This window comes from Equus quagga, chromosome 20 (genome assembly GCF_021613505.1).
Source record: "Equus quagga isolate Etosha38 chromosome 20, UCLA_HA_Equagga_1.0, whole genome shotgun sequence".
NCBI classification, from domain to species: domain Eukaryota; kingdom Metazoa; phylum Chordata; class Mammalia; order Perissodactyla; family Equidae; genus Equus; species Equus quagga.
Genome location: NC_060286.1, coordinates 162555 through 190007, shown reverse-complemented (window position 1 = coordinate 190007; position 27453 = coordinate 162555). Strand labels below are relative to the sequence as shown.

General features: G+C 37.7%; 1 protein-coding gene across 6 annotated transcripts in view; it reads left to right on the top strand.

The window, feature by feature from the left end:
• The window catches only part of TXNDC16 (thioredoxin domain containing 16), a 124036-nt gene that overhangs the window by 56224 nt on the left and 40359 nt on the right, over positions 1–27453 (top strand). For all 6 annotated transcript variants that reach the window (XM_046647794.1, XM_046647792.1, XM_046647793.1 and 3 more), the window contains 3 exons: positions 17880–18046; positions 18441–18498; positions 23878–24007. In XM_046647794.1, coding sequence (XP_046503750.1) covers positions 17880–18046; positions 18441–18498; positions 23878–24007 — 355 coding nt within the window. The remainder of the gene's footprint in view (positions 1–17879; positions 18047–18440; positions 18499–23877; positions 24008–27453) is intronic.

Genomic DNA, 27453 nt, shown 5'->3' with positions numbered 1-27453 from the left:
TTCTTTATTTTGTTAATGTGGTGTATCACGTTGATAGATTTGCAGATGTTGAACCATCCCTGCATCCATGGAATGAAACCCACTTGATCATGATGTATGATCTTTTTAATGTATTGTTGTATTTGATTTGCTAGAATTTTGTTGAGAATTTTTGCATCGATGTTCATCAGTGATATTGGCCTGTAATTTTCTTTTTTTGTGTTGTCCTTGTCTGGTTTTGGTATCAGGATAATGTTGGCTTCGTAGGATGAGTTAGGAAGCCTCCCTTCCTCTTCAATTTTTTGGAAGAGTTTGAGAAGGATAGCTATTAAGTCTTTGAATTTTTGGTAGAATTCACCAGGGAAGCCATCTGGTCCTGGACTTTTATTTTTTGGGAGGTTTTTGATTGCTGTTTCAATCTCCTTACTGGTGATTGGTTTATTCAAATTGTCTACTTCTTCTTGGTCCAGTTTTGGAAGGTTGTATGTTTCTAAGAATTTATCCATTTCTTCTAGATTATCCAATTTGTTGGTGTATAGCTTTTCATAGTATTCTCTTATTATCTTTTGTATTTCTGAGGTGTCTGTTGTAATCTCTCCTCTTTCATTTCTGATTTTATTTATTTGGGCCTTCTCTCTTTTTTTCTTGGTGAGTCTAGCTAAGGGTTTGTCAATTTTGTTTATCTTTTCAAAGAACCAGCTCTTCGTTTCATTAGTTTTTTCTATTGTTTTTTAAGTCTCTATTTTGTTTATTTCTGCTCTGATTTTTATTATTTCAAAACTTCCTTCTGCTGATTTTGGGCTTTGTTTGTTGTTGTTTTTCCAGTGCCTTTAGGTGCGCTTTTAGATTGTCTATTTGGGATTTTTCTTTTTTGTTGAGGTAGGCCTGAATTGCCATAAACTTCCCTCTTAGAACCGCTTTTGCTATCCCACAGATTTTGGCATGTCGTTCTCATTTTCATTTGTCCCCAGGAATTTTTTTATTTCTCCTTTGATTTCTTTGTTGACCCAATTGTTGTTCAGTAGCATTTTGCTTAATCTCCACATGTTTGTGATTTTCTTCCTGTGGTTGATTTCTAGTTTCATAACTTTGTGGTCAGAAAAGATGCAGGGTATTATTTCGATCTTCTTAAATTTATTGAGACTTGTTTTGTGACCTAATATGTGATCAATCCTGGAGAATCCTGCAGCCATGGGCATTTGAAAAGAATGTGTATTCTGTGGTTTTTGGATGGAATATTCTCTATATATCTACTAAGTCCATCTGGTCTAAAGTGTCCTTTAAGGCCAGTGTTTCCTTATTGATCTTCTGTTTGGATGATCTATCCCTTGGTGTAAGTGGAGTGTTAAAGTCCCCTACTATTATTGTGTTACTGTCTATTTCTCCTTTTATGTCTGTTAATAATTGCTTTATATATTTAGGTGTTCCTATGTTGGGTACATAGATATTTACAAGTGTTATATTTTCTTGTTGGATTGTTCCCTTTATCATTATGTAGTGCCTGTCTTTGTCTCTTATTAGTTCTTGTTTTAAAGTCTGTTTTGTCTGATATAAGTATTGCTACCCCCGCTTTCTTCCCTTTGCCATTTGCATGGAGTATCTTTTTCCATCCTTTCACTTTCAGTTTGTGATTGTCTTTAGGTCTGAAGAGTGTTTCTTGCCTGCAGCATATACATGGGTCTTGTTTTTTTTATCCAATTGGCCACCCTCTGCCATTTGTTTGGACATTTAGTCCTTTGATGTTTAAAGTAGTTATTGATAAATATGTATTTATTGCCATTTTGTTACTTTTTTTTCTGGGTGTTTTAGTAGTTCTTCTCTGTTCCTGTCTTTTTCTCAGGTAGGAGGCCTCCTTTGAACATTTCTTGTAAGGCAGATCTTCTGGTGGTGAACTCCCTCAGCTTTTATTTGTCTGGGAAAGCTTTTATTTCTCCTTCGTAACTGAAGGATAATTTCCCTGCATAGAGTATTCTTGCCTGGTAGTTTTGTCTTTCAATATTTTGAATATATCATTCTACTCTCTCCTAGCCTGTAGAATTTCTGCTGAGAAATTCACTGATAGCCTGTTGGGAGTTTTTTCATAAGTTTTCTTTCTCTTGCTGCCCTTAATATTCTTTCTCTGTCATTGACTTTTGACTGTTTTAATATAGCATGTCTTTGAGAAGGTCTTTTTGCATTTAGACAATTAGGAGTTCTGCTAGCTTAATGTATTTGTATATCCAGTTCTTTCCCCCAGTTTGGAAAGTTCTCAGCTATTATTTGTTTAAATAAGCTCTCTACTCCTTTCTCCTTTCTTCTCCTTGTGGGATACCCATTATCCTTATGTTGCTTTTCCTAATTTAGTCAGATATTTCTTGTAGAATTTCTTCATTTTTTAAAATCTGAGTTCTCTGTTCCCTTCCACCTGAATTATTTCTAGATTTCTATCTTTGAGCTCACTAATTCTCTCTTCCATGGCCTGCTCTATTTCCAAAACTTTCTGCTTTATTTTTTTTATCTCATTATTGTGTTCTTTATCTCCAAACTTTCTGTTTGGATTTTTTAGAGTTTCAGTCTCTTTGGTGAAGTACTCTTGTTCATTAATTTTGTTGTTGCGTCATTAAACTGTCTTTCTGAGTTTCCTTGTAACTCGTTGAGTTTCTTCATGAAAGCTATTTTGAATTCTCTTTCAGTTAAATTGTAATCTTCTGTGACTTCAAGTTTGCTTTCTAGAGAGTCATCGTTTTCTTTTTTGGTACCCTGTTACTGTAGTTCTTCATGCTCTTGATGTGTTGATCCTCTGCCAGTGCATTCATGGTGGTAACCACCTGTCTTGTTTGGCTACAGCTTTGGTTACTTTGGTTCTGAGCTGCTTCTGGTTGTATTTGAGAGCCTGCACTTGCCACCATCCACTGCCTCTGCTAGAGGCATCATCACTGCCCTCCTCGTGCTGCTTGTGCCTCTGAGGTTGCTGGTGACTTGCTGCTTATGATGTCACTGCAGTCCTGGATGCCACCACTGGGGTCCCTGGGTTGCAACCACATGTGCTGCTTCTGGGGTTGCCTTGGTCTTGCATTCCCTCACTGGCTCTTTGTGGGCTCTCCATGGGCTTGGGTGCTTCTGTTCCCAGGTTGTCTGGTGGTGCTGGCAGCACTGCTACCTGGGACACTAGGTTCATGGGTGTCTTTGTTGCTGCAAGGGGCCCAGAGTCTTCTGTGCAGCCCCTGCTGCTGTTAGGGCCAGTGTAGGGGTGCTGCCACTGGGGGTACGGGTTCTGCTGTGGCTTTTAAAGCCTCAGGTCAGAGGGGCCACCTGCCGCTGCTGGGGGAGGGGCAGGGGCTAATCCGTGAGTGCTGTTGCTGCTCCTGCAGCTTCTGGTTGCTGGCATGTGCTCATGTGCTTTTTGAAATCTCAGGTTAGGGCATCACCACCCCTGATGGTGGCATCTGCATTTTGGATACAGACCTTGCTGCTAGAAAGAGTGGTGCCACTGCTGGGGGAGAGGGAGGATGCTGGGTTACCGGCACTGCTCTGTGTCCTGGAGCCTCAGGACGTGTGTGCCATTTGCCACTACTGGGTTGGGGGTAGGGGCTAAGCTGCGAGTGTCATTGCTGCTGCGGTAGCCTCTGATCACTGGTGTGTGCCAGTGTGCTTTCTGAAACCTCAGGTTGGGGCACCCTGCCCCTGCCAGGGATATCCACGTTTTGGGGCTGTCCCCACTGCTGGAAAGACCCGTGTCACTGCACAGGGTGGTGGAGGGGGCTGGGTTGCCAGCACTGCTCTGTGTCCTGAAGCCTCAGGATGTGTGTGCTGCCTGCTACTGTCGTGGGGGTAGGCACTTAGCCATGAGTGCATTGTCTGCTCCTGCAGCCTGTGGCTATTAGGACATGCCAGTGTGCTCCTTGAAACCTCAGATCAGGGCACCACTGCCTCTGCCAAGAGCATCCACGTTTGGGATCACTGCTGCTGGGGAAGGGGGGAGGGGCTGCTTCACTAGTTCCACTGCCTCCTGGAGGTCCAGTCCAACCACCTTAAGATGTATAGATGTATGGATCTCTTGGGTGTTCTGGTGTGCTGTGCGGGGAGTCCTTTGTTGGTCAATGGATGTCCCACTGTTGTAACTTAGAAGGGAGAAACAAAGGGAACAACTCACTGTGCCGCGATTCTGACGTCACTCTAAATTTATTTTTGTTTGTGCATTTGAGATAGATTTCTGTCTCAGATCCAAGCCACTTGCATTAAATTAAACTTTTTTTTATTGAGTTCATAATAGTTTACATCAGTGTGAGATTTCAGTTGTATGGTATTTCTTGTGTGTCACCACACAATAAACTTACTCTTTTATGTAGGTAATTATATAGGATGCTATTATGGTTTATTCATTTAGCTTCTGTTATTTCTTGAGGACTCATGTGGCAGTGTACAATAATTCATAGTAAGGTGTTGGTGCCTTACAGTGTTGTCTTATATTCTTTTCTTTTGTGGTAAAAGACACATAACATCAATTTACCCTCTTAACAATTTTTAAATGTGTAGTACAGTATTGTTAACTATATGTACGTTGTTATACAACAGAACTCTGGAACTTTTTCCATCTTGCATGACTGAGATTCTGTACCCATTGAAAAACAACCCTCTGTTTCCACCTTTCTCTAGTCTTGGCACCCACTGTTCTACTTTCTATGAGTTTAATCACTTTAGAGATCTCTTATCAATGGAATCGTGCTGTGTTTATCCTTTTGTAATTGGCTTGTTTCACTTAGCATAATGTCCTCAAGTTTCATCCATGTTGTGGTGTTTATCAGGATTTCCTTCTTTTTTAAGAGTAATATTTCATTGTGTGTATATACCACATTTTATTTACCAGTTCATCCATTGATGGATATTTAGGTTGCTTCCACATGTTGGCTATTATGAGTAATGCTGCAGTGAACATGGGTGTGCAGATATCTCTTTGAGGTCCTTTTTTTCAATTCTTTTGGATATACACCCAGAAATGGGATTGCTGGATCATATGGTAGTTCTAAATTTAATTTTTTGAGGAACCTCACTACTGTTTTCCATAGCAGTCACACCATTTTGCATTCCCACCAACAGTGTCTGAGTTCCCATTTCTCCACATCCTTGCCAATACTTATTATTTTCTGGGTTTTTTGTTGTTGTTTGTTTGGTACTGGCCATTCTAATGGGTGTAAGGGGATATCTCATTGTGGTTTTGATTTACATTTCCCTGATAATTAGTGATGGTGAGCATCTTTTCATATGCTTGTTGGCTATTTGTATATCTTCTTTGGAGAAATGGCTATTCAAGTTCTTTGCCCATGTTTTAATTGATTATTTGTGGGTTTTTTTGTTATTGAGTTGCAGGCATTCTTTATATATTCTGGATATCAACCCCTTATGTGATATATGATTTGCAATATTTTCTCCTATTTTGTAGATTGCCTTTTCACTCTGTTGATTATTCCCTTTGCTATGCAGAAGTTTTTAAGTTTGACGTAGTTCCATTTATCTATTTTTTCTTCTGTTGCCTACACTTTTGGTGTTATATCCAAGAAATTATTGCTCATTCCAACTTCATGAAGCTTTTCCCCTATATTTCTTCTAGGGATTTATAGTTTCAGGTCTTATGTTTTGGTCTTTAATCCATTTTGAGTTCATTTTTGTATGTGGTGTAAGATGAGGGTCCATATTAATTCTTTTGCATGTGGCTATCTAATTTTCCCAGCACCATTTGTTGAAGAGACTGTCCTTTCCCCATTGTGTAGCCTTGGTACCCTTGTCAAAGATCAGTTGACCATGTATGTGAGTGTTTATTTCTGGGCTCTCTATTCTATTCTATTGGTCTATATGTCTGTCTTTATGCCAGTACTGCATTATTTTGATTACTGTAACTTTGTAATATGTTTTGAAATCAGGAACTGTGAGGCCTCCAGGCTTGCTCTTTCTCAATATTGTTATTGCTATTTGGAGTCTTTTGAGGTTCCATATGAATTTTAGGATGGTTTTTCTGTTTCTGAAAAAAATGCCACTGGGATTTTGATAGGCATTGCATTGAATCTGTAGATGACTTTGGGTAATATGGACATTTTAACAATATTAAATCTTCTAATCCATGAACGTGAACAGGAATAATATCTTTCCATTTATTTGTGTCTTTAATTTCTTTCAGCAATGTTTTGTAGTTTTCAATGTACAAATAGTTTGCTTCCTTTGTTAAGCTTATTACTAAGTATTTTATTCTTTTTGATGCTATTATAAATGAGACTATTTTCTTAATTTCCTTTTGAGATTGTTCATTGTTAGTGTATAGAAATACAACAGTTTTTTGAGTCTTGATTTTGTATCATACAACTTTGCTGAATTAGTTCTAACAATTTTTTTAAACTTTTTATTGAGATTATGATAGTTTACAAGTTTGTGAAATTTCAGTTGTACATTATTGTTTGTTAGTCATGTTGTAGGTGCACGACTTCACCCTTTGTGCCCGCCCCCCACCTCCCTTTCCCCAGGTAGCCCCTAATCTGTTATCTTTGTCTACATGTTTAACTTCCACATATGAGTGGAGTCATACAGAGATCGTCTTTCTCTATCTGGCTTATTTCACTTAACATAGTACCCTCAAGGTCCATCCATGTTGTTGTGAATGGGGTGATTTTATCCTTTTTTATGGCTGAGTAGTATTCCATCGTATATATATACACCATATCTTCTTTATCTAATCATCAGCTGATGGGTACTTAGGTTGCTTCCACGTCTTGGCTATCGTAAATATGGCTGCAGTGAGCATAGAGGTTCATGGGACTTTTGGAATTGCTGATTTCAAGTTCTTTGGGTAGACACCCAGTAGTGGGATGGATGGGTCATATGGTATTTCTATTTTTAATTTTTTGAGAAATCTCCATACTGTTTTCCATAGTGGCTGCACCAGTTTGCATTCCCACCAGCAGTATATAAGAGTTCCTTTTTCTCCACAGCCTCTCCAACATTTGTTACTTTTTGTTGTGGTTATTTTTGCCATTCTAACGGGTGTAAGGTGATATCTTAGTGTAGTTTTGATTTGCATTTCCCTGATGATCAGTGATGATGAGCATGTTTTCATGTGCCCATTGGCCATCTGTATATCTTCTTTGGAGAAATGTCTGTTCATGTCCTCTGACCATGTTTTGATCAGGTTGTTTGATTTTTTGTTGTTGAGTTGTGTGAGTTCTTTATATAGTATGGAGATTAACCCTTTGTCGGATATATGACTTGCAAATATTTTTTCCCGATTGGTAGGTTGTTTTCTTTTGCTTCAACCCTGTTTTCCCTTGCCTTGAAGAAGCTCTTTAGTCTGATGAAGTCCCATTTGTTTATTCTTTCTATTGTTTCCCTTGTCTGAGAAAACATGGTGTCCGAAAAGATCCTTTTAATACTGATGTCAAAGAGTGTACTGCCTATATTTTCTTCTAGAAGCCTTATGGTTTCAGGACCTACCTTTAGGTCTTTGATCCATATTGAGGTTATTTTTGTGAATGGTGAAAAAGAATGGTCAATTTTCATTCTTTTACATGTGGTTGTCCAGTTTTCCCAGCACCATTTGTTGAAGAGACTTTCTTTTCTCCATTGTATGCCCTCAGCTCCTTTGTCGAAGATTAGCTGTCCACAGATGTGTGGTTTTATTTCTGGGCTTTCAATTCTGTTCCATTGATCTGTGCACCTGTTTTTGTACCAGTACCATGCTGTTTTGATTACTGTAACTTTGTATTATGTTTTGAAGTCAGGGATTGTGATGCCTCCAGCTTTGTTCTTTTTTCTCAAGATTGCTTTAGCAGTTCGGGGTCTTTTGTTGCCCCATATGAATTTTAGGATTCTTTGTTCTATTTTGGTGAAGAATGTCATTGGGATTCTGATTGGGATTGTGTTGAATCCGTAGATTGCTTTAGGTAGGATGGACATTTTGACTATGTTTATTCTTCCAATCCATGTGCATGGAATGTCTTTCCATCTCTTTATGTTGTCATCAGTTTCTTTCAGGAAAGTCTTCTAGTTTTCATTGTTTAGGTCTTTCACTTCTGTGGCTAAATTTACCCCAAAGTATTTTATTCTTTTGTTGTGATTGTGAGTGGTGTTGTGTTCTTCAGTTCTTTTTCTGTTAGTTCATTATTAGAGTATAGAAATGCTACTGATTTATGTGAGTTAATTTTATACCCTGCAACTTTGCTGTAGTTGTTAATTATTTCTAATAGTTTTCCTGTGGATTCTTTGAGGCTTTTTATATATAAGATCACGTCGACTGCAAACAGCAAGAGTTTCAATTCTTCCCTCCCTATCTGGATTCCTTTTATTCCTTTTTCTTGCCTAATTGCTCTGGCCAAAACCTCCAGTACTATGTTGAATAAGAGTGGTGATAGAGGGCATCCTTGTCTTGTTCCTGTTCTCAGGGAGATGGCGTTCAGTTTTTGCCCATTGAGTATGATGTTGGCTGTGGGTTTGTTATATATGGCCTTTATTATGTTGAGGTAATTTCCTTCTATCCCCATTTTGTTAAGAGTTTTTATCATAAATGGCTGTTGGATCTTGTCAAATGCTTTCTCTGCATCTATGGAGATCGTGTGATTTTTATTCCTCAATTTGTTGATGTGGTGTATCTTTTTTTTTTTTTGATGTGTATCACATTGATTGATTTGCAGATGTTGGACCCTACCCATGTCCCTGGTATGAATCCCACTTGATCGTGATGTATGATCCTTTTGATGTATTGCTGAATTCGGGTTGCCAAAATTCTGTTGAGACTTTTTGCCTCTATGTTCATCAGCAATATTGGCCTGTAGTTCTCCCTTTTTGTGCTGTCTTTGTCAGGCTTTGGTATCAGAGTGATGTTGGCCTCATAGAATGTTTTAGGAAGTGTTCCATCTTCCCTCATTTTGTGGAATAGCTTGAAAAGTGTAGGCATTAAACCGTCTCTGAAAGTTTGGTAGAATTCCCCTGGAAAACCTCGGGTCCTGGATTTTTATTCTTTGGGATGCTTTTGATTGCAGTTTCAATCTCTTTCATTGTGATTGGTCTGTTCAGATTGTCTATTTCTTCTTGACTTAGTTTTGGGAGGTTGTAAGAGTCCAAGAATTTATCCATTTTCTCTAGGTTATCCATCTTGTTGGCATATAGTTTTTCATAGTATTCTCTTATAATCCGTTGTATTTCTGTGGAGTCTGTTGTTATTTCTCCTCTTCCATTTCTGATTTTGTTTATTTGAGCTTTCTCTCTTTTTTTCTTTGTAAGTCTGGCTAGGGGTTTGTCAGTTTTATTTATCTTCTCAAAGAACCAGCTGTTTGCTTCATTGATCCTTTCTACTGCCTTTTTTGTTTCAATAGCATTTATTTCTGCTCTGATTTTTATTATTTCTCTCCTTCTGCTGACTTTGGGCTTTGTTTGTTTTTCTTTCTCTAATTCAGTTAGGTGTAATTTGAGATTGCTTATTTGGGATTTTTCTTGTTGTGTTAAGGTGTGCCTGTATTGTGATGAATTTCCCTCTTAATACAGCTTTTCCTTTATCGCATATGACTTGGTATGGCATGTTATCATTTTCATTTGTTTCCAGATATTTTTTGATTCCTTCTTTTTAATTTCTTCAGTGATCCATTGCTTATTCAATAGCATATTGTTTAGTCTCCACATCTTTGTCCCTTTCTCTGCTTTTGTCTTGTAATTAAATTATAGCATTATGGTTGGAGAAGATGCTTGTTATTATTTCAGTTTTTTAAAATTTATAGAGGCGTGCCTTGTTTCCCAGCATATGGTTTATCTTTGAGAATGTTCTGTGCACACTTGAGAAGAATGTGCATTCTTCTGTTTTTGCAATGGAGTGTTCTATATATGTCTATTAAGTCTAACTGTTTTAGCTTTTCATTTAATTCCACCGTTTCCTTGTTGATTTTCTGTCTGGATGATCTGTCCAATGATGTGAATGGGGTGTTGAGCTCCCCTACGATTATTGTGGTATTTTTGATATCTTCTTTTAGGTTTGTAGATAGTTGTTTTATGAACTTTGGTGTTCCTGTGTTGGGTGCATAGATATTTATAAGTATTATTTCTTATTGATGTAGTGTCCCTTTGATCATTATATATTGCTACTCTTTGTCTCTCTTAACCTGCCTAATCTTGAAGTCTACTATGTCTGATATAAGTATTGCAACACCTGCTTTCTTTTGTTTGCCATTAGCTTGGAGTATTGTCTTCCACCCCATCACTCTGAGCCTGTATTTGTCATTGGAGCTGAGATGTGTTTCCTGGAGGCAAAAAATTATTGGATCTTGTTCTTTAATCCATCTTGCCACTCTGTGTCTTTTTATTGGAGAGTTCAGTCCGTTTACATTGAGGGTGATTATTGATGCATGAGGGCTTAATGCTGTCATTATGTCACTCATTTTCTTGTTTCCCTGCATTTCCTTTGTTTCTCCTCCTGTGTGTTTTGGTCTACCCATTGAATTCTGCAGTTTTTTATGCTGTGTTTCTTAGTTTTTTCCTTATTTATTTTTTGTGTCTCTGTTCTGCTTTTTAGTTTAGTGGCTACCCTGAAGTTTGTATTCAGAATCTCATGCATAACATAGTCTATTTTCTGATGACCTCTTATTTCCTTACTCTAAACTGATTCAGTCCCTTTCCTCTTCCCCTTCTAAGTTATTATTCTCATCTCTTATTCCAACTTGTGTTGTGAGTTTGAGGCTAAAGTGACAAGATTGTCTTTCTTTTTGGTGTTTTCCTTCCCTTTAGCCTAATTGTATAGTTGAGTATTTGCTATCCTATTCTGCTTCTGTCTACCTATTTGTCTCCTTACTCTGTGTTTTGTGACCCCTTTCTCCCTTTTTTTCTTTTTTCAGATATGAGGGCCTTCTGGAGGATTTCTTGTAAGGGGAGGTCTCGTGGCTATGAACTCCCTTAGCTTTTGTTTGTCTGGGAAAGACTTGATTTCTCCTTCATATCTGAAGGATACTTTTGCTGGATACAGTGTTCTTGGCTGAAGATTTTTATCTTTTAAAGTTTTGAATATGTTATTCCGTTCTCTCCTAACTTGTAAGGTTTCTGCAGAGAAATCTGCTGAAAGCCTGATAGGGGTTCCTTTGTAGGTTATTTTCTTCTGCCTTACTGCCCTGAGTATTCTTTCTTTGTCATTCATTTTTGCCATTTTTACTACTGTATGCCTTGCTGTAGGTCTTTTTACATTGAGAAATCTAGGAGATCCGAAAGCCTCCTCCATACACATTTCCCTCTCATTCCCTAGATTTGGGTAGTTCTCTGCTGTTATGTCTTTGAACACGCTTTCTGCTCCATTCTCCTTCTCTTCACCTTCTGGGATACCTATAATTCTTATGCTCCATTTCCTGATTGAGTCGGATATTTCTCGGAGACTTTCTTCATTTCTTTTTAGTCTCAGTTCTCTCTCCTCCTCTGTCTGGAGCAATTCAACATGTCTATCTCTGATTATACTGATTCGCTCTTCTATGGTGTCCACACAAGCTTTCAGGGAATCCGTATTTTGTTTTATCTCTTCCATTGTGTCTTTCTTCTCTAGTATTTCTGATTGATTCTTCTCTATAGTTTCAATCTCTTTTGTGAAGTAGCTCCTGAACTCATTGAATTGTTTCTCTATAGTCTCTTTAACCTCATTGAGTTTTTTGATGATAGCTATTCTGAATTCATTGTCATTTAGTTTACTTTTTTATGCATCCCCAGGACTGAATTCTGGGTGCTTGTCATATTCTCTCTGGTCTGGAGATTTGATGAATTGCTGGATGCTGGAAGTGTAGATTTTTCCCATTGTGATATTATTCAGTTGCAGTTATAGCCTATTGCCACTGGATGGGGGTCTTGAGCCGTGTATTCTGAGCCCTCCTCCTTCGGCTGAGATGACGGGCTTGGTGTGGGTGGAGGGGGCCATTTTCTTTTGGTGCGTTACCCAGTTTCCCTATCAGCTCTCACTGTCTGGTCTCCTGGGGTCTTGGCTTGATGAGGTACCCCCCGCAAAAACTTTTGCCCTGTTAGAGGGCTTTCCTATAGGCTTCAAGGGCTCTCGGGAGTCCTGGGTGATCCCGGGGATGCATGACCCCTTCACACTCCTTCCCTCACGGAGTCTCCTGTGGCAGCAATCCCAGTCTTTAGGGGAGGGAGCAAAGTTCTCTCTTACTCTGTTACAGCTCCTTTGAGGGGGCATCCAGCCTCTCTGCCCTCCATTGTTTGGCTGCCATGACTCTCGAGGATTCCTGTGCTATTAGAATATTTTCTGTTGGAATATTGTTGCTCCTTTTTGTTGTATGTTGGAGGGGAGAGAGTCCTGGGCAAGCTCACTCTGCCATGATGCTCATGTCACTCCAGTTCTAACAGTTTCTTGTGTGTGAATGTGTGAGTAATCTTTGGGATTTTCCAGATACAAGATCATGTCATCTGTGAACAGAGATAATTTTACTTCTTCCTTTCCAATTTGAATGCTCTTTCTTTTCCTTGCTTAGTTGCTCTAGCTAGGACTTCCAATACTGTGTTGCATGTAAGTGGCAACAGTAGCCATCCTTACATTGTTCCTTATCTTAGAGGAAAAGCTTTCAGTTTTTCACCATGGAATATGATGTTAGCTGTGGGCTTTTCCTATATGACCTCTATTATGTTGAGGTGATTTCCTTAAGGCTATTCCTAGTTTGTTAAGTATTTTTATCATCAAAGGGTGTTGAATTTTGTCAAATGCTTTTTCTGCATCAATTGAGATGATCATGTGACTTTTGTCCTTTGTCCTATTAATGTAGTATATTACATTTATTGACTTTCATATGTTGAACTTTGCATCCCATGGATAAATCCCACTTGGTAATGGTGTTTAATGCTTTCAATATGCTGTTGAATTCAGTTTGCTAGTATTTTCTTGAGAATTTCTGCATCAGTGTTCATCAGGGGTATTGATCTATAGTTCTCTTCTTGTTGTATAACTTTGTCTGGCTTTGTTATCAGAGTGATGTTGGCTTCATACAGTGAGTTTGAATGTGTTCCCTCCTCTTATTTTTGGAAGAGCTTGAGAAAGAGTGGCATTAATTCTTAAATGTTTGGCAGAATTCTCCAGTGAAGCCATCTGGGCCTGGGCTTTTTTTTGTTGAAAGGTGTTTGATTCCTGATTCAATCTCCTTACTAGTTAATGTCTGTTCAGGTTTTCTATTTCTTCATGATTCAGTCTTGGTAGGTGTATGTTTTAGGAATTTATCCATTTCTTCTAAGTTATCCAGTTTGTTGGTGTATAATTCATAGTGGTCTCTCATAATCCTTTTTCTTCTTATATCTTTTTTTGAAATTTATTTTCTCAGTTAAGTAATTTAATAGTAATATATGAATTTTAGACAAATATTGATAATCCCACCCCAATGTAAGAATGTTTGTCACTTTTTTTTTTGAGGAAGCTTAGCCCTGAGCTAACATCTACTGCCAATCCTCCTCTTTTTTTGCTGAGGAAGATTGGCCCTGACATAACATTTGTGCCCATCTTCCTCTACTTTATATGTGGGATGCCTGCCACAGCATGGCTTGATAAGCAGTGTGTAGGTCCGTGCCTGGGATCTGAACCAGCAAACCCCAGGCCGCTGGATCAGAGTGTGCGAACTTAACTGCTATGCCACCAGGCCAGCCCCTCTGTCACTTTTATATATTGTCTTACATTAATTTATATGTATTAAATATATATATAATACATATATAAAAATATACCATATTGTTAAAGACATAAAATTACTAGTTGTAATTTTTATGATACTACTCCATTACTTTTTCTACCTATCAAGAAGATTAGTGATTTTTTCTTTTGTCTAATGGAATGGGTTATAACTTTAATTAAGAAACCACAGTGTTTTGAAAGAATTATACAAGCTTGTATAGAAAGGGACAGAAACAATACAAAAAGAAAAGAGACCTTTAGATCCCCAAATTTCTATGTGCAGGAAAAGGCTGAGAAATCTGCTCAGCTGCACACACACAGAATGCTTTTTGTAAACAAGAAAGGATGAGATAGAGGACAGACCAAGAGCCCAGAGTTTGTAACCAAGAGCCTCAGAGAACAACCCTTAGGGAGTAGGACTGAGCCCTAATCAAGGAACTGGCAACATGTGTCTGGATGGACTTCAGAATTGCTATGCACTAGTGACTATTGTGTGCCTCCTTTCCCCCCTTTAGCAAAGGAGTATATATTGTGGTTATCCTGTGCCTATTCCATCATTGTCTCTTGAGTATGTATTGGGGACAAGTACTTTGTGTCTTTAGTTCAAGGGTCTTCAGATTGAGAGGAATAGTTCTCAAGGAGCTATACCCAAGGGACCCCACTAGATGAGCCTCCTCTTCACCTGGACCTGAATGTAGATGATGAGGTCTTAGACTGTGTGCTGATCTCAAGGTCTGATATGAGTCTTTAGGAGTCTTGGAGATGAGTGTATCTTGCATGGGAAAGGAGTGTGAATTATTGTCACCCAGAGGGCAGACTACTGACTACAACAATTCACATCCCTCCCACTTGCAAAATACACTCAATCCTTACTCACTCCCCAAAACCTCAATGTATCAGGCTTTGATTATATTTTCCAAAGATGGCAATAACAGTATCTCCCAACTCATAAGCTCTTCCTATCATGTGACCTTATCACTGTGCCTATCCAGTGGTAGAATCTGTGTCCCCTCTTCCTGAACCTAGTTGGGCCTTTGTGATTGCCTTGACCGATAGAATTAGGCTGAAGTTGTGATATGTGACTTCTGAGACTGTATGTCACAAAATGCCGTGTTCTCTTTGGTTATTCTTTCTTGAAACCCATCTACTTGCTGTGAGACTAAGCTTGAGGAGAAGCCCATGTGAAGATTAAATTACCAAATGCTGGGACACTCCCCAGGCCCTTTCCCACTCAATTCCCAGAATGCTAGCAGCCAGACTTCTGTCCTCCAGCAGATGACTGGAACATGCTTTTCTGGGGATCTTGAACAACCGTGAGGAAAAGCCTAAAGCCTCTAGCCCACAGCCCTGGCTGAGCTCATAACACGTATTCAGCAACAGCTTGCTAGCCAGTGAATGAGCCATCTTTAAAGTGGAATCATCGGCCTCCAATGGAAATGCCCCCCTAGAGTCACGTGGAGCAGAGATGAGCTTGCAGATATATGAACAAAATAAATGATTCTTCTTATTTTAAGCATCAGGTTTTGGGGTGCTTTCCTACATACACAATGATGGATGCTTAGAACATACCCTCCAAGTGATCTTATCTGTTTCTGTGGCATTAACTATACTGATTCTCAGATCTGAATTTTCAGGTCACATGTTTCTTTGGAGTTCCTGTCCCATGTATCTAACTACTAATTAGATAGATCTCTCATATCTCTAACTCCTAGTTAGATGTGTCCCTCCTTAAGGTCAACATGTCTAACATTAATGTGTTGTCCTTGTCCACTATCTGTTCTTTCTCCATTATCTTGGTTAATTTACTATCCAGTCATTCATGACAGAAACCTGGGAAATCTTTCTCAATTCCTGCATTTTCCTGCATCTAGTTTTACATCTTAAATATCTTAAGAATTCTTCATTCTAACAGCCAATACTTTAATCCAGGTCCTTTCCATCTCTCATATGTACTATTTTAGTTATAGTAACTGATCTGGTTTCTATTCCTCGATTTTCACTCCCTTTAAATTCATACTCCCTATTGCCGACAGAGTGATAATTTTGAAACACATTTATGATCATGTTACAATAATTCTTACAATTCCTAAATGGCTTCATTTAATTTACAGAATAAAGCCCTACTTTCTTAGCAGGCTCTACATGTTTTTTAATGATTAGGCACCTTGCTGTATCTCTAGACTTACTACCTGTTCCCCCTTTTCATGTTGTAAAACTGAAATGCTTTTAGTTCTTTAAGTACACAAAGAAGAAGCCAGGCTCTTCTACTCCTTCAGGCTGTTCTACCCTTTCAAGTTTTGGCATAGTTTTGTTCCAAGTGATTGTAGCTCAGGTCCCCACCTTCTTGCTAGCTGTTGGTTGGTGTTGCTCTCAGCTCCTATAGGCTGTTCTCAGGTCCTGGTCACATGGTCCTCTCAGAAAATTGCAGCTTCCTCCTTCAAAGCCAACAGGGCAATCTCACTCCATTGTGCTAGACAGAGTCTTATATAATGTAATTTAATCAAGGGAATGGCTGTCCTCTTGAGTCCCAACCACGCTCAAGGGATGGGGATTATACAAGATTTGTATACTAGGAATCTTGGGGGCCATTTTAGAATTCTGCCTACCATAGGTAAATATAGGATTCCCTCTGGAAGCTTTTAGGATTTTTTAATCCTCATAATTAGCAAGAATGCATCTTTCTGTGTATCTGCTTCTAACCACTATGTTGGTTACTCGGTGGGCTCCTTCAATCTGGCACTCATGTCTTTCAGTTGTGGGAAACTTGTGTTTATTTCAGCAACGATTTGTTCCTTTCTGTTCTCTCTCTCCTTTCTTTCTGGGACTCCTATTTGGATGTTGGACCTCCTTCAATTTTATTATCTTTTTCCTCCCCTGTTTTCCATCTATCTTTTGCTGTACTTTCTGGCAGATTTGTTTAACTTTATTTTCCATTTCTTTATGGATGGAATGTCTTCCCATCTCCTTGAGCTTGTCTGTGGTGGTTTTCTGAACCTTGCTTCTTCCTGCGTAGTCTGTGTTTCCTCCCTGTTACTTATTTTTCTGTTTGTCCTTGTCTCTGTCTTTCATGTTAGAGGCTCTCCTCAGATGTTTGTTACTTCTTGGATATCTGTTCTTGATTAGAATATGAAACTAAAAAGCCAATTGGAAATTCTGACAATGTAGATGGGACTTGTTAACTCTGAGCTCCTTAGGGTTATCGGACCTGGGCTGCTTTTTGGTGAACTCCAATGTTGGTACCTTTAGGCTTTTCCTCACGGGTGTTCAAGATCCCCAGAAAAGCATGTTCCAGTCGTCTGCTGGAGGACAGAAGTCTGGCTGCTAGCATTCTGGGAATTGAGTGGGAAAGGGCCTGGGGAGTGTCCCAGCATTTGGTAATTTAATCGGCCTGCTTTTGGCATGGTATTCACATTCTCACCTGTTCCTGAAGTTCCCGCAGATTTCTTCTGGTGTGAGGGAGGGACGGTTGCCTAAGCTCATGGCATTAGGGAGGGGAATCTCGGGATCTAATTGCTTCTCCAACTCTTTTACCTATTCCTCCTTATTTTAGAGCCTTTGTGCCATTCACCCTCCCAGTTTCAGAGATACCAGGCACTGACAGTTCCTGAGCAATTTTAGGATTTGCAGTTAAAACTGAATTGTTTCTTAGCTTTCCCTCTCTTGGCTTAGAGTTTTGCTTTGTAAATTCTCCTAAGTCAGTTATTATTCTGTTCTGCAGCTTCCAAAATTTTGCTGCCTTTTGGTTTTCTTTCTTTGCATATGTAAGTTTATCTTTTTTAAAAAATCCTACTGCTGTAGTTTTCCTGGGATATCTGGAGGGAGTGAAATTAGATGTGTGTATGCAAGCTGCTTTTGTAACTCAGATGTTCCTCATTGTTCTGTAATGTTATTTATTATATTTAAATTCTTATATCAAAGAATTTACTCCTTAGTTATCTGTTCTGTTTCATTTGAAATAGATATCTATTTATCAGTACCATAGTGCTTTATTTATTGTTTTGTTTCTTTATAATATGTGTATTCTTTATGGTTGTAATTTCATGTTTAACTCCTTAAAAATTTGTTAGTTTGATAATGCTTAAATTATGTGGGTACATTGGGAGCATTAAACTTAGGAAATTATGAGACCATTTCTGTTAATGTTGGATTTATTTCACAGATTTGTTTTTTACTCATGACTTTATTAATAAGAATTAGCAGGGTTAAATCCAAATCTTGGAATAGTGAAGACATTTTGTTCTTTTTTTAAATGAAGACTGAAGTTGCCGAAGATCCTCAACAAGTTTCAACTGTTCACCTCCAACTAGGATTACCGCTGGTTTTTATTGTTAGTCAACAAGCTACATATGAAGCTGACAGAAGAACCGCAGAATGGGTTGCTTGGCGTCTTCTGGGAAAGGCAGGAGTTCTACTCTTGATGAGGTATGTTAAACGTGAAATATTCACTATATTTAGCAAAATACTAATAATCTTATCATTTTTAAATATGGTAATCTATTCACTTGCAAATAAACTCGAATTTCTAATAGATTCTAATATAGTTAGAAAGTTGCTAGGCTAAAGTCTATACATTAATTATTAGCTTGATTAAAATTTAGACCTTTAAACTTTGTTAAATGAAGATGTAGATTAAGATGGAGACTAGAAAATCAGGTCTGTAGTTAAGTGTAAAATTTCTCAGACTCACTAAATGGTAATCCTTTTGTCATATACCTTTCTTAGTGTGAGAACTTACAGTTCTATTGTAGATTGATGTCCTGGATGCCTGTCATTCTTCCAATTAGCAATATAAATGTTTATTTCCGTTTTGAACCAGGGACTCTCTGGCAGTGGACATTCCTCAGCACACTAATGTGGTCTTCAAAAGAGAAGAGGTCAGTCCCTTTATGCATCGGTCTACACAGTCTGCTTCTTTAAAGAAAGTTAATACGTGTGGTCCTAAAGTAATATAGGTTTATTACTGAAAAATTCTATATATTGCCGCTGTTCAGTGATGATTGCTGTTAACATTTTGCTGTGCTTTTTTCATTTGTTAGTCTAGCTCTTTTCCAAGGTTCATGTATATTTACATATATATATGTATTTTTAAGAAAATTAGGATCCTAATTTAAAAATTAGAATTTTTAATTAAAATTAAGATGCTATATATCCTACTTTTCACCAAAAATTATATTTATATACTTGCTATTGTGCTATGAGGCCTGCCTTTGTGCACTGTCTTTTTCTTTTTTTAAAGATTGGCACCTGAGCCAACAACTGTTGCCAACTTCTTCTCTCTTTTTTTTTGCCTTCTTCTCCTCAAATCCCCCCAGTACATGGTTGTAGATTCTAGTTGTAGATCCCTCTGGTTGTGCTGTGTGGGACACCGCCTCAGCATGGCCTAATGAGTGGTGCCATGTCTGTGCCCAGCATCCGAAGTGTGAAACCCTGTGCTGCTGAAGCAGGAGCACATGAACTTAACCACTCAGCCACGGGGCCTGCCCCATTTATGCGCTGTTTTGAACATCATTGATTCTTTCCTTGGCTAAATTTCTGGAAGTGAAATTTGTCAGAGGAAATGGGAACTTATTTATTTTTTGGTAAGGAAGATTGTCACTGAGCTGACGTTTGTGCCAATCTTTCTCTATCTTGTGTGTGGGATGCTGCCACAGCATGGCTTGATGAGTGGTGTGTAGATCCAAACCTGCGAACCCCGGGCTGCCAAAGCGGAGTGCATGAACTTAACCGCTGTGCCACCAGGCCGGCCCCAAAATGAGAATTTTTAAGATTTTTAAAATACATTGTCAAACTGCCCTCCAGGAAGGTTACATTTTTACCAGCAGGGTTTGAAATTCCTTGTTTCTCATACACCTTTGTCAATACTGAGCATTAATCTTAAAAAATTTTTTTTTATAGACAAAAACAGTTCTGTTTTAATTTGCATGTCTGAGGTTGAACTTTTGAAGGTTTCTTGGCCATTTATATTTCCTTTGTAAATTTTTATTAATATCCCCTTTTTCCTTAAATTTTTCTTAATTATTAAGAACTCTTTATTTCCAAACATTTTCTAAATATTGTATACATATGCTAAAAAATTGATTAGTATGTTATGAACTACTAGGCAATTTAAACTTTAATTCTCTTGCCTAAGTCTATGGCAGGAATACTGGGTTAAGAATCAGAAGACTTGGATTCTGTTCCTTCTAGTTCTGGGACCACATAAATGAATCAACTTCTTCAAGCTCAGTTTTCTCATTTGTGAAATAGTCATAAAACCTCCCTTTCTAACTTACAAAAAATTTTATAAGACCAAATAGGAAAATACTTTGAAAACTGTAGTATTTTTCAGATATGTATAGTATGGGGTTCGTATGCTCTGCTTTTTGGCCAGGTAGTGGAAAGAATACTTCTGAAGCCATTTTTTGCTAGTAGATAAAGATCCTTAAATAAGAAATTGCAATATTTGCTATTTGGAAATAGGTTTATAGAAGAATTAAAGTTTATGCTGGTTTCCCAGTTTTGATGTAATAAATTGTTAAAATATAATGCAAATAATTTTGTAGAGTGTAAGGTAAGATAGGTTATATAGTAGGTAGTTGTCCCTGCAAAGATGATTTTTTTAAAGGATAGAATAGGCTTTTCGATGACTCTCTCTATTGAATTCAGTGCACATCCGTTTTTACTTTCTCATCTGGGCAGTAATGTTGATCCTAGGGTCGTATAATCATCCCTTCCCTCTCCTTTTCCTGGACCTCTCCAGACAAAGGGTTTGAAGGTCCCTTAAAGTACTAGTGTTGGTTGTATAGATAGTATTGTATACTCGTATTACTACATTATAAGCCTTATAGTGTATAATGGGAGTTATAAAACATTTTTGTTAGTATTTGCGTTAGCTCTTCAGGTAGTTTTTTTCCCCTCTGGCAGTGATTAGCAATATAGTGTTGGGTTCATTCTATATAATCATAGTGCCTAGTTCAAATTCTACTTTCTAACCCTGGGCAAATTACTTGACTTCTGTACGTCTCCATTTTTTTCATCATAAAGTGGGGATAATAATGATACCTCCTTTAAAAGTTGTTGGTCAGTGTATTGAAAGACATAATGTAAAGTGCTTACATAAAACAGGGTCCACCACATTGTAAGTGTTCAATAAATATCCACTAATATTCATTTATTCATTAAGTATTTATTATGTGCCTGCTTTGTTCTAGGCACAGTCTTAGGCTTTGAGGATACAGCAGCGAACAAAACCAAGTTAGCCCTCATGGAACTAATATACTAGTGCCAGAAGACAGATGCAAAACAGGTACAGCGAGAGTGTCAGATGGAGTTAGGGCAACAGAAAAAATAAATCAAGTTAAGGTGAGAGAGTTGTCATGGAAGACCTCACTGATAAGTGACAATAAAGCAAAGGAATGAGCCTGCGGATAGTGGGGAAGGAGTGTCCTAGGCAGAGAACACAAGTGCAGAGGCCCTGTGGAGAGGAGTGGGCTTTGGCGTATTAGGATGGTCTTATGAGGAATAGTGCTAATGTCTAAGATCTGTCTTAGTATATAAGTTTTTAAAAGCTCTTTCTATTTATTTGTTAAAGGTTTTATTATTAAAAAAAATCAAAATACTAAAAAGTAGGAAGAAAAATAGGATGAGCAGCCATGTACCTCCTACCTTTGTTGTTAGTGCTGTCGAGTTGATTCTGACTCCTGGCGACCCTGCGTACAGCCCATCTTTCTGCATCGTCCTTTCATCTTCCAGCGCTATATCAGCCAGTACTCCACTGCTCTTCATGGGGTTAAGTTTTCAGAAGTGGGTGGCCTGGTCGTTCTTCCTAGTCTGTCTTAGTCCAGACGCTGTGCTGAAACGTGTCCACTATAGGTGACCCTGCTGGTATTTGAAATACCAGTGGCAGAACTTTCAGCATCACAGCAACACAGCCACCACGGTTTGACAGCTGCCAGATGGGTGGTGTGGTCCCCTGACCGGGAAATGAACCCAGGCCAATGCGGTGAGAACGCCGAATCTTAACCACTAGGCCATCAGGGCTGGCTATACCTACTACCTAGATTCAACAATTAATATTTTGTCATATTTGTTTTGTTTATGTTTTTTTTCTGAAGCATTTCAGAGAATGTTACAGATATGACATTTTACCCATAAATATTTAGTATGTATCTCTAAACACTGCTGTAGTTTTCCTATATATAATCACAGTCTCATTATCACATTTAACAAAATTAACAAAAATTTCTAAATATCATAGCCTAATCTTATAGCCAGTCCGTGTTCATATTTTCTCATCCAAAAATTATTATCTGCAGATGGTTTTTGGGAACCAAAGTCCTGTCAAGGATTGTGAATTGCATTTGGTATGTTTCTTAATCTAATATCTTAGCTCTCCCTTCCCCCTTTTCCCATGACAATGACTTTTGGGGTAAACGGGGACAGTTTTTCTCTATTCTGGATTTGTCTGTTTCCTTTTGCTCTTATCTGCCTTATTCCTCTGTTTTCTTATATTTTCTAAAGACTGGAAGTTAGATTTAAGATTGCTTAGCTCCATTAAACATTTTGTGTAAGAATAATTCATAGTGCTTCTTTGTGTTCCATCTTATCCTAAAGTGCATGATGTCTGTTTTTCTCACTTAATGATGCCACGTTTGATCTCTGAGTTAAGGTGAAGACAGCGAATTCTCTCTTTCATAAGACACATTTTCCCCTTTCCAATTAGCAAATAAACTGTAGGTAGGTAGTCAAATGAAGTCACAAGAGATACCAATACTCACCCACCAGAATGGCTGAAGTTTTAAAAGGTAACAATACCAAGTGTTAACAAGGATGTGGAGTTACAAGAACCTTCATATATGCTGGTAGGAGTAAAAATTGGTACAATGAAAATTGGAAAAGTGTTTGGTAGTGCTTACTAAAGCTGAAGGTATGTATAATCATACAAACCAGGAATTCCATTCCTCAGTATTGCCCAACAGAAATGCTTATATGTGTGCACCACAAGACAGCTACAATAATGTCTGTAGCAGTATTATGTATAGTAGTTGCAGACTGGAAATAACATATGTCCATGCACAGTAGAATGGATAAATAAGTAAATAAAGACTAGTATCTTCATATAATGAATATTCTACAACATTGAAAACGAATAAACTTCTTTTATATGTAACAACATGCATCAACTTCACAAATAATGTTGAGCAAAAGAAGCCATCACAAAAAGAATACAAACTGTATAGTTCCATTATGTAATTTCAAGAACTGGCAAACTATATAGGTGGTGATGAAAGTCAGAGTAGTGAGTACCTTTGGGGAACGTGATGACAGGGAGATGCAAGAAGATGGCCTCTGGGTGTGCTGGTCAGTCTGTGCAGTGGTTATGTAAGTGTATCCACTTTGTAAAAATTCATCAAACTGTACACTTATAATTTGTGTTCTTTTCTGTGTGAATGTTATACTTCAATGAAAGGTTCACCACAATTTCTATGTATATTTGGAACAAATTAAGTTTCATTGATTTTGATTCCTTTTCCTTTTAGCTCCATTATGTTTTTTCAGGACTAAAAAATTGCTTGCTTTGAATGTAATATTAAAAAGATGAAGCTGTGTGATATCAAAGAACAGACACACTTGCAGCTCTTCTATAGCTTTGTTCTAATGTATAGTTATAGTCAGAGGTAATTTACTAAAATAGTCCAGTGACATGAAACTTCATGTATTTAAAATGTGATAGATGGGTATTAGTGAAAGATATTTTATTGGAATAATCTCAGTGGAATAGAATTTGGTGTTCTTAAAATACCTAGGGGAAGATAGTGTTTTTATGGTGATAGCTAAACAGGCAATTGAACTTTTTCATAGAATTATTTTAGATGAAGTATTATTTTGAATATTTTTGTGGAATATCAAAATAATTTCTATTGGCCCTGTTTGCAGTAATTGTGTATATTTCCATTTTATGTTGAGGTAGGACTTGCTGTTACGTGTGAAATGTCTCAGACTTCAGTATAATGTAATTGTGACAAGAAGCAAGCGAGACTTTCAGTTCCTCCTTTTTGCCATCCTTTTCTTTTTCAGCAGTGCACACTATCTTTATAGAAAGTATGCTTTGGATACGTTTCATAGTATTGTAGAGTTAATTTCCTTATTTGTTTAATTTTAAAATTGAATTTCAAAGATTTAGTTTAGTTTTAGTGTCAAACAAGTAAAACATTTTTATATTAAAATGCTTTGTAGTATTTTAGTCATGTTTTTTAAAATTAATGTGTTTCTAGAGAGTGCCGGTCGAATTTTTGGTGTTACATGATATTGACTTAATAGTATCCCATGTGGAAAATAATATGCACATTGAGGAAATACAAGAAGGTGAAGATGAAGACCATGACATGGAAGATCCAGATATAGGTAATAGGTTTTGTGATGCTCACACTCTCCTCCCGATTCTGCTCAGCATCCATAAGCTCAGTGAAATTTCAGTGAATTAACTTTCTCATGGAATGTATTGATATTCAAAACTATGAAGAAACCTGAAGAAATTTATTTTGAATCACATTTTATCAGGTTGTTTAGGTGAAAAGAGGTTAAGGATGCTATATTTTGTTTAGTGTGATACCTTTTACTGTTGTATGTCAGGCTTCTAGCTTTCCACGTCTGTGCCTCTGTCCTCCAAATGCAGCTGTACTGGTCTACTCCATGTTTAAAAATGACCCAGGAGCCAGAGAATATTTCATTTTTATTGTTCCTATTAGGAAATGAAATTCTAATAAATATAGTTGTATTTGTAGTTGTAAATAAATCTGATTGTTAACAACATAGGTAGTAAATTTCAATAACATTTTAATACTTCTTTTTAATGTTATTTCGATTTTTCTTTTTATTGCTCTTATTGCTTACATTTTTGGAGTACTCTATAGTTTTCAAGCCTATTCCTTTGCACATTATTTACTTTGTTATCCTCTGAGTTAGCTGATGTCACCTTCATTTTGTAGGTGAATTAAGTGATCTGTCCAAGGTCACACAAGTGGCATGTGGTGGAACCTGGACTAGAACTTAAGCATTCTGACTTGAAATCTTATATTTTTAAAAAATTTTTTGTCAGGGAGATTGGCCCTGAGCTAACATCTGTTGGCAATCTTCCTCTTTTTGCTTTGGGAAGATTGTTGCTGAGCTAACATCTGTGCCAAACTTTCTCTATTTTATGTAGGATGCCACCACAGTGTGGCTTGACAAGCAGTGGTAGGTCTGTGCCCGGGATCCGAAACTATGAATCCTGGGCCGCAGAAGTGGAGTGTGTGAACTTAATCACTACCCTACTGGGCCAGCCCCTTGAAGTCTTATTTTTGGTCCTTATTGTTCCTGGTACTTGTGAACATCAGTCCTCTTCAGTAATTTCTCATTTACTTTCTCCTCCACTAGTCAATAATTTCTCTAAGGCAAGGGTTATGTCTTGTTTGTTCTTGTATACCATTAGTAAATACTTGAATGTTTTATATAGTATATTATCAAGAGCCCCAAGAAAGAAGTAATTTACGTATTCTTTTCATGAGTTCCATTCATTATTATGATCAAAGTATACATTATAAATTTAATAAGGGCTCTGAGCATTCACTCTTACCAGTGACCAGTTTCTTGATTTGAGCATTGCCATGATTCTCTTCTGACATACAGAGGTTAGACTTGTTTGTGGTTTAAGCCAGAGTTCTCCTCCATAGTGTTGTCATTACATAGGCAGACGTGTGTTCTGGTCTCCTGCTCCCTGCTTTGTTCCTGTCATGGTTCATATATTCCAACCTTCAGAGTCAGGGGAATTGTCCTAATGTCAGTTGAATAAGATTCCTGTCCTCAGTGGAGTTGCCTGTTTCAAGATTTCCTGGTTACCACATCCCCTCTATTGCTTTCTGACACTCTGGCCTTAGTTTGCCCTCCGGTGCTGCCTTCTCTTTCTTCTGACTCTCTACCTATCTTCTCTGTCCAGCCTAGTTCTGGTGTTTCTTTTACAGCTTTGCCTTTTGTTTTTTGTTTTGTTGTGGGGTGGGTTTCTTTTTTTGGTAGTGGTTGTTTTGGTCTTAACTTCCTATATCCGTAATCCATATTGGCCCATAATATTGTATGATGTTATGCCAATATATGTATAATTTCCCGCCTATTCTCATTTTATTCCCATTTATATAGGAAAAATAGATGAGGATTAGGAAAGAATTTGTTACCATGTGAGAATGGAACACAAGGAAAAATGTCCTTTAAAGGAAATGGGCACAGGATGAATCAGAATAAAATGGACTGAGTTCTACAAAAGGACAATGTGAAAAAAAATTAAACAAATGTATTGATGAAAGGGTGAAAGGTAGAGCTGAGCACTGAGTAAATTTACAAGTGAAGGTAGCTTGTTAAGAGAGAGTGAATAGGAAAGAGGGAAAGGAGGTGTTGGAACAAGATAAGAGAAGAAAGGATGAATTGGGAAATAAAAGACTAGCAGGAAAATGAAAATATGTGAATAATAAGAAAAAACATACAGTAGAGAAGGAAATAGGCCTTTATTAATTTTTCTATTAAGGACTTAACTTTTTAGTGTCATGGAATGTGGTATTTAAAAGGACTTAAAATTAACATAGTGCAACTCTTATGTTTTGCAGATTTGAACACTGAGGCCTAGAGACTTAGGTGATTGGCTGGAGTCACACAGCTGAAAACTGCTGAGATGCACTGAACTCTAGATCTAGTGTTTTATTATATTAGAAATAATATGGAAAATAATTCTTTAGTTCTCTGAATGCATTGTCTTCCTCACTTCGTCCCTTCCTTTCTTTTTACTGTGTTATTACAAAGAGTTGTAGACTTACCATAAAGTAGACAGGATAATAGAATGAATCTCCTAGTGTCCATTACTTGGCTTCACCCAACCACTCGACACCCATGGCTATGCTGTTCAATCACTGCCCTCCCCTTAATGTTTTGTAGCAAATCCCAAACATTTCATCCATAAGTATTTCCCTGTGTATTTCAGAAGTATAAGAATTCCCCTTTAAAAATTAACATAATTAATGCTATTACTACATCTAAAAACATTGACAGTATTCCTTAATACCATTAGACATCCAGTCAGGGTTCACATTTCCACTTGCATTATGTTCTTGCATGCCACTGTGCCTTTGCAAATGCTGTGCCCTTTGCTCTGTATGCCTCCACTGCCTTCCTTCACTGCCTCCCTAAGTTTTATTTTTCTTTTAATATTCAGCTAATGACTACTCTTCTAGGGAGCTTTGTCTCTTAGCAAGTTAGATGCCCCTTCAGGGTTAGCTTGCAATGTGTACAAACTTCCAACAGAATATTTACAAATTCAAAATGTTTTTGGATGGATAAATGGATAGGTCCATCAGTTGGTCAGTCCATCTGTCTGTGTATCTATCTAAATTAATAAATTTTTACATATTTAGAATTGACCCACAACTGGATGCACTTAGAATAAAACCCAAAATTCTTGGCTCATATGGCTTCTTATGATTTAGCCACTGCCTACCCCAGTTTTCTCATGCCATTTATTCTTTCCACTCGTTTTGTTTTACTCAAATTTGTTGTCCCTCAGTACCTAGTATACGCTAAGCTCTTTTGTGTCTCAGAGCCTTCGCATATGTTATTCTTTTTGCCTAAGACATTCTTTTCTTGATTCTCTCCCTGGCAGAGATTGGATCTCCCAATCTAAATCTCCCTGTTATAATCTCTCACTGTATCCTTCTCCTTTCTTACACTGATGAGAATTTATAATTATATATTTATTCAGTGATTAGTTTATTGTCTGACTTTTCATAGACTATAGTTGTTTTGTTTACCACTTTCCCTAGTATCTATCACGG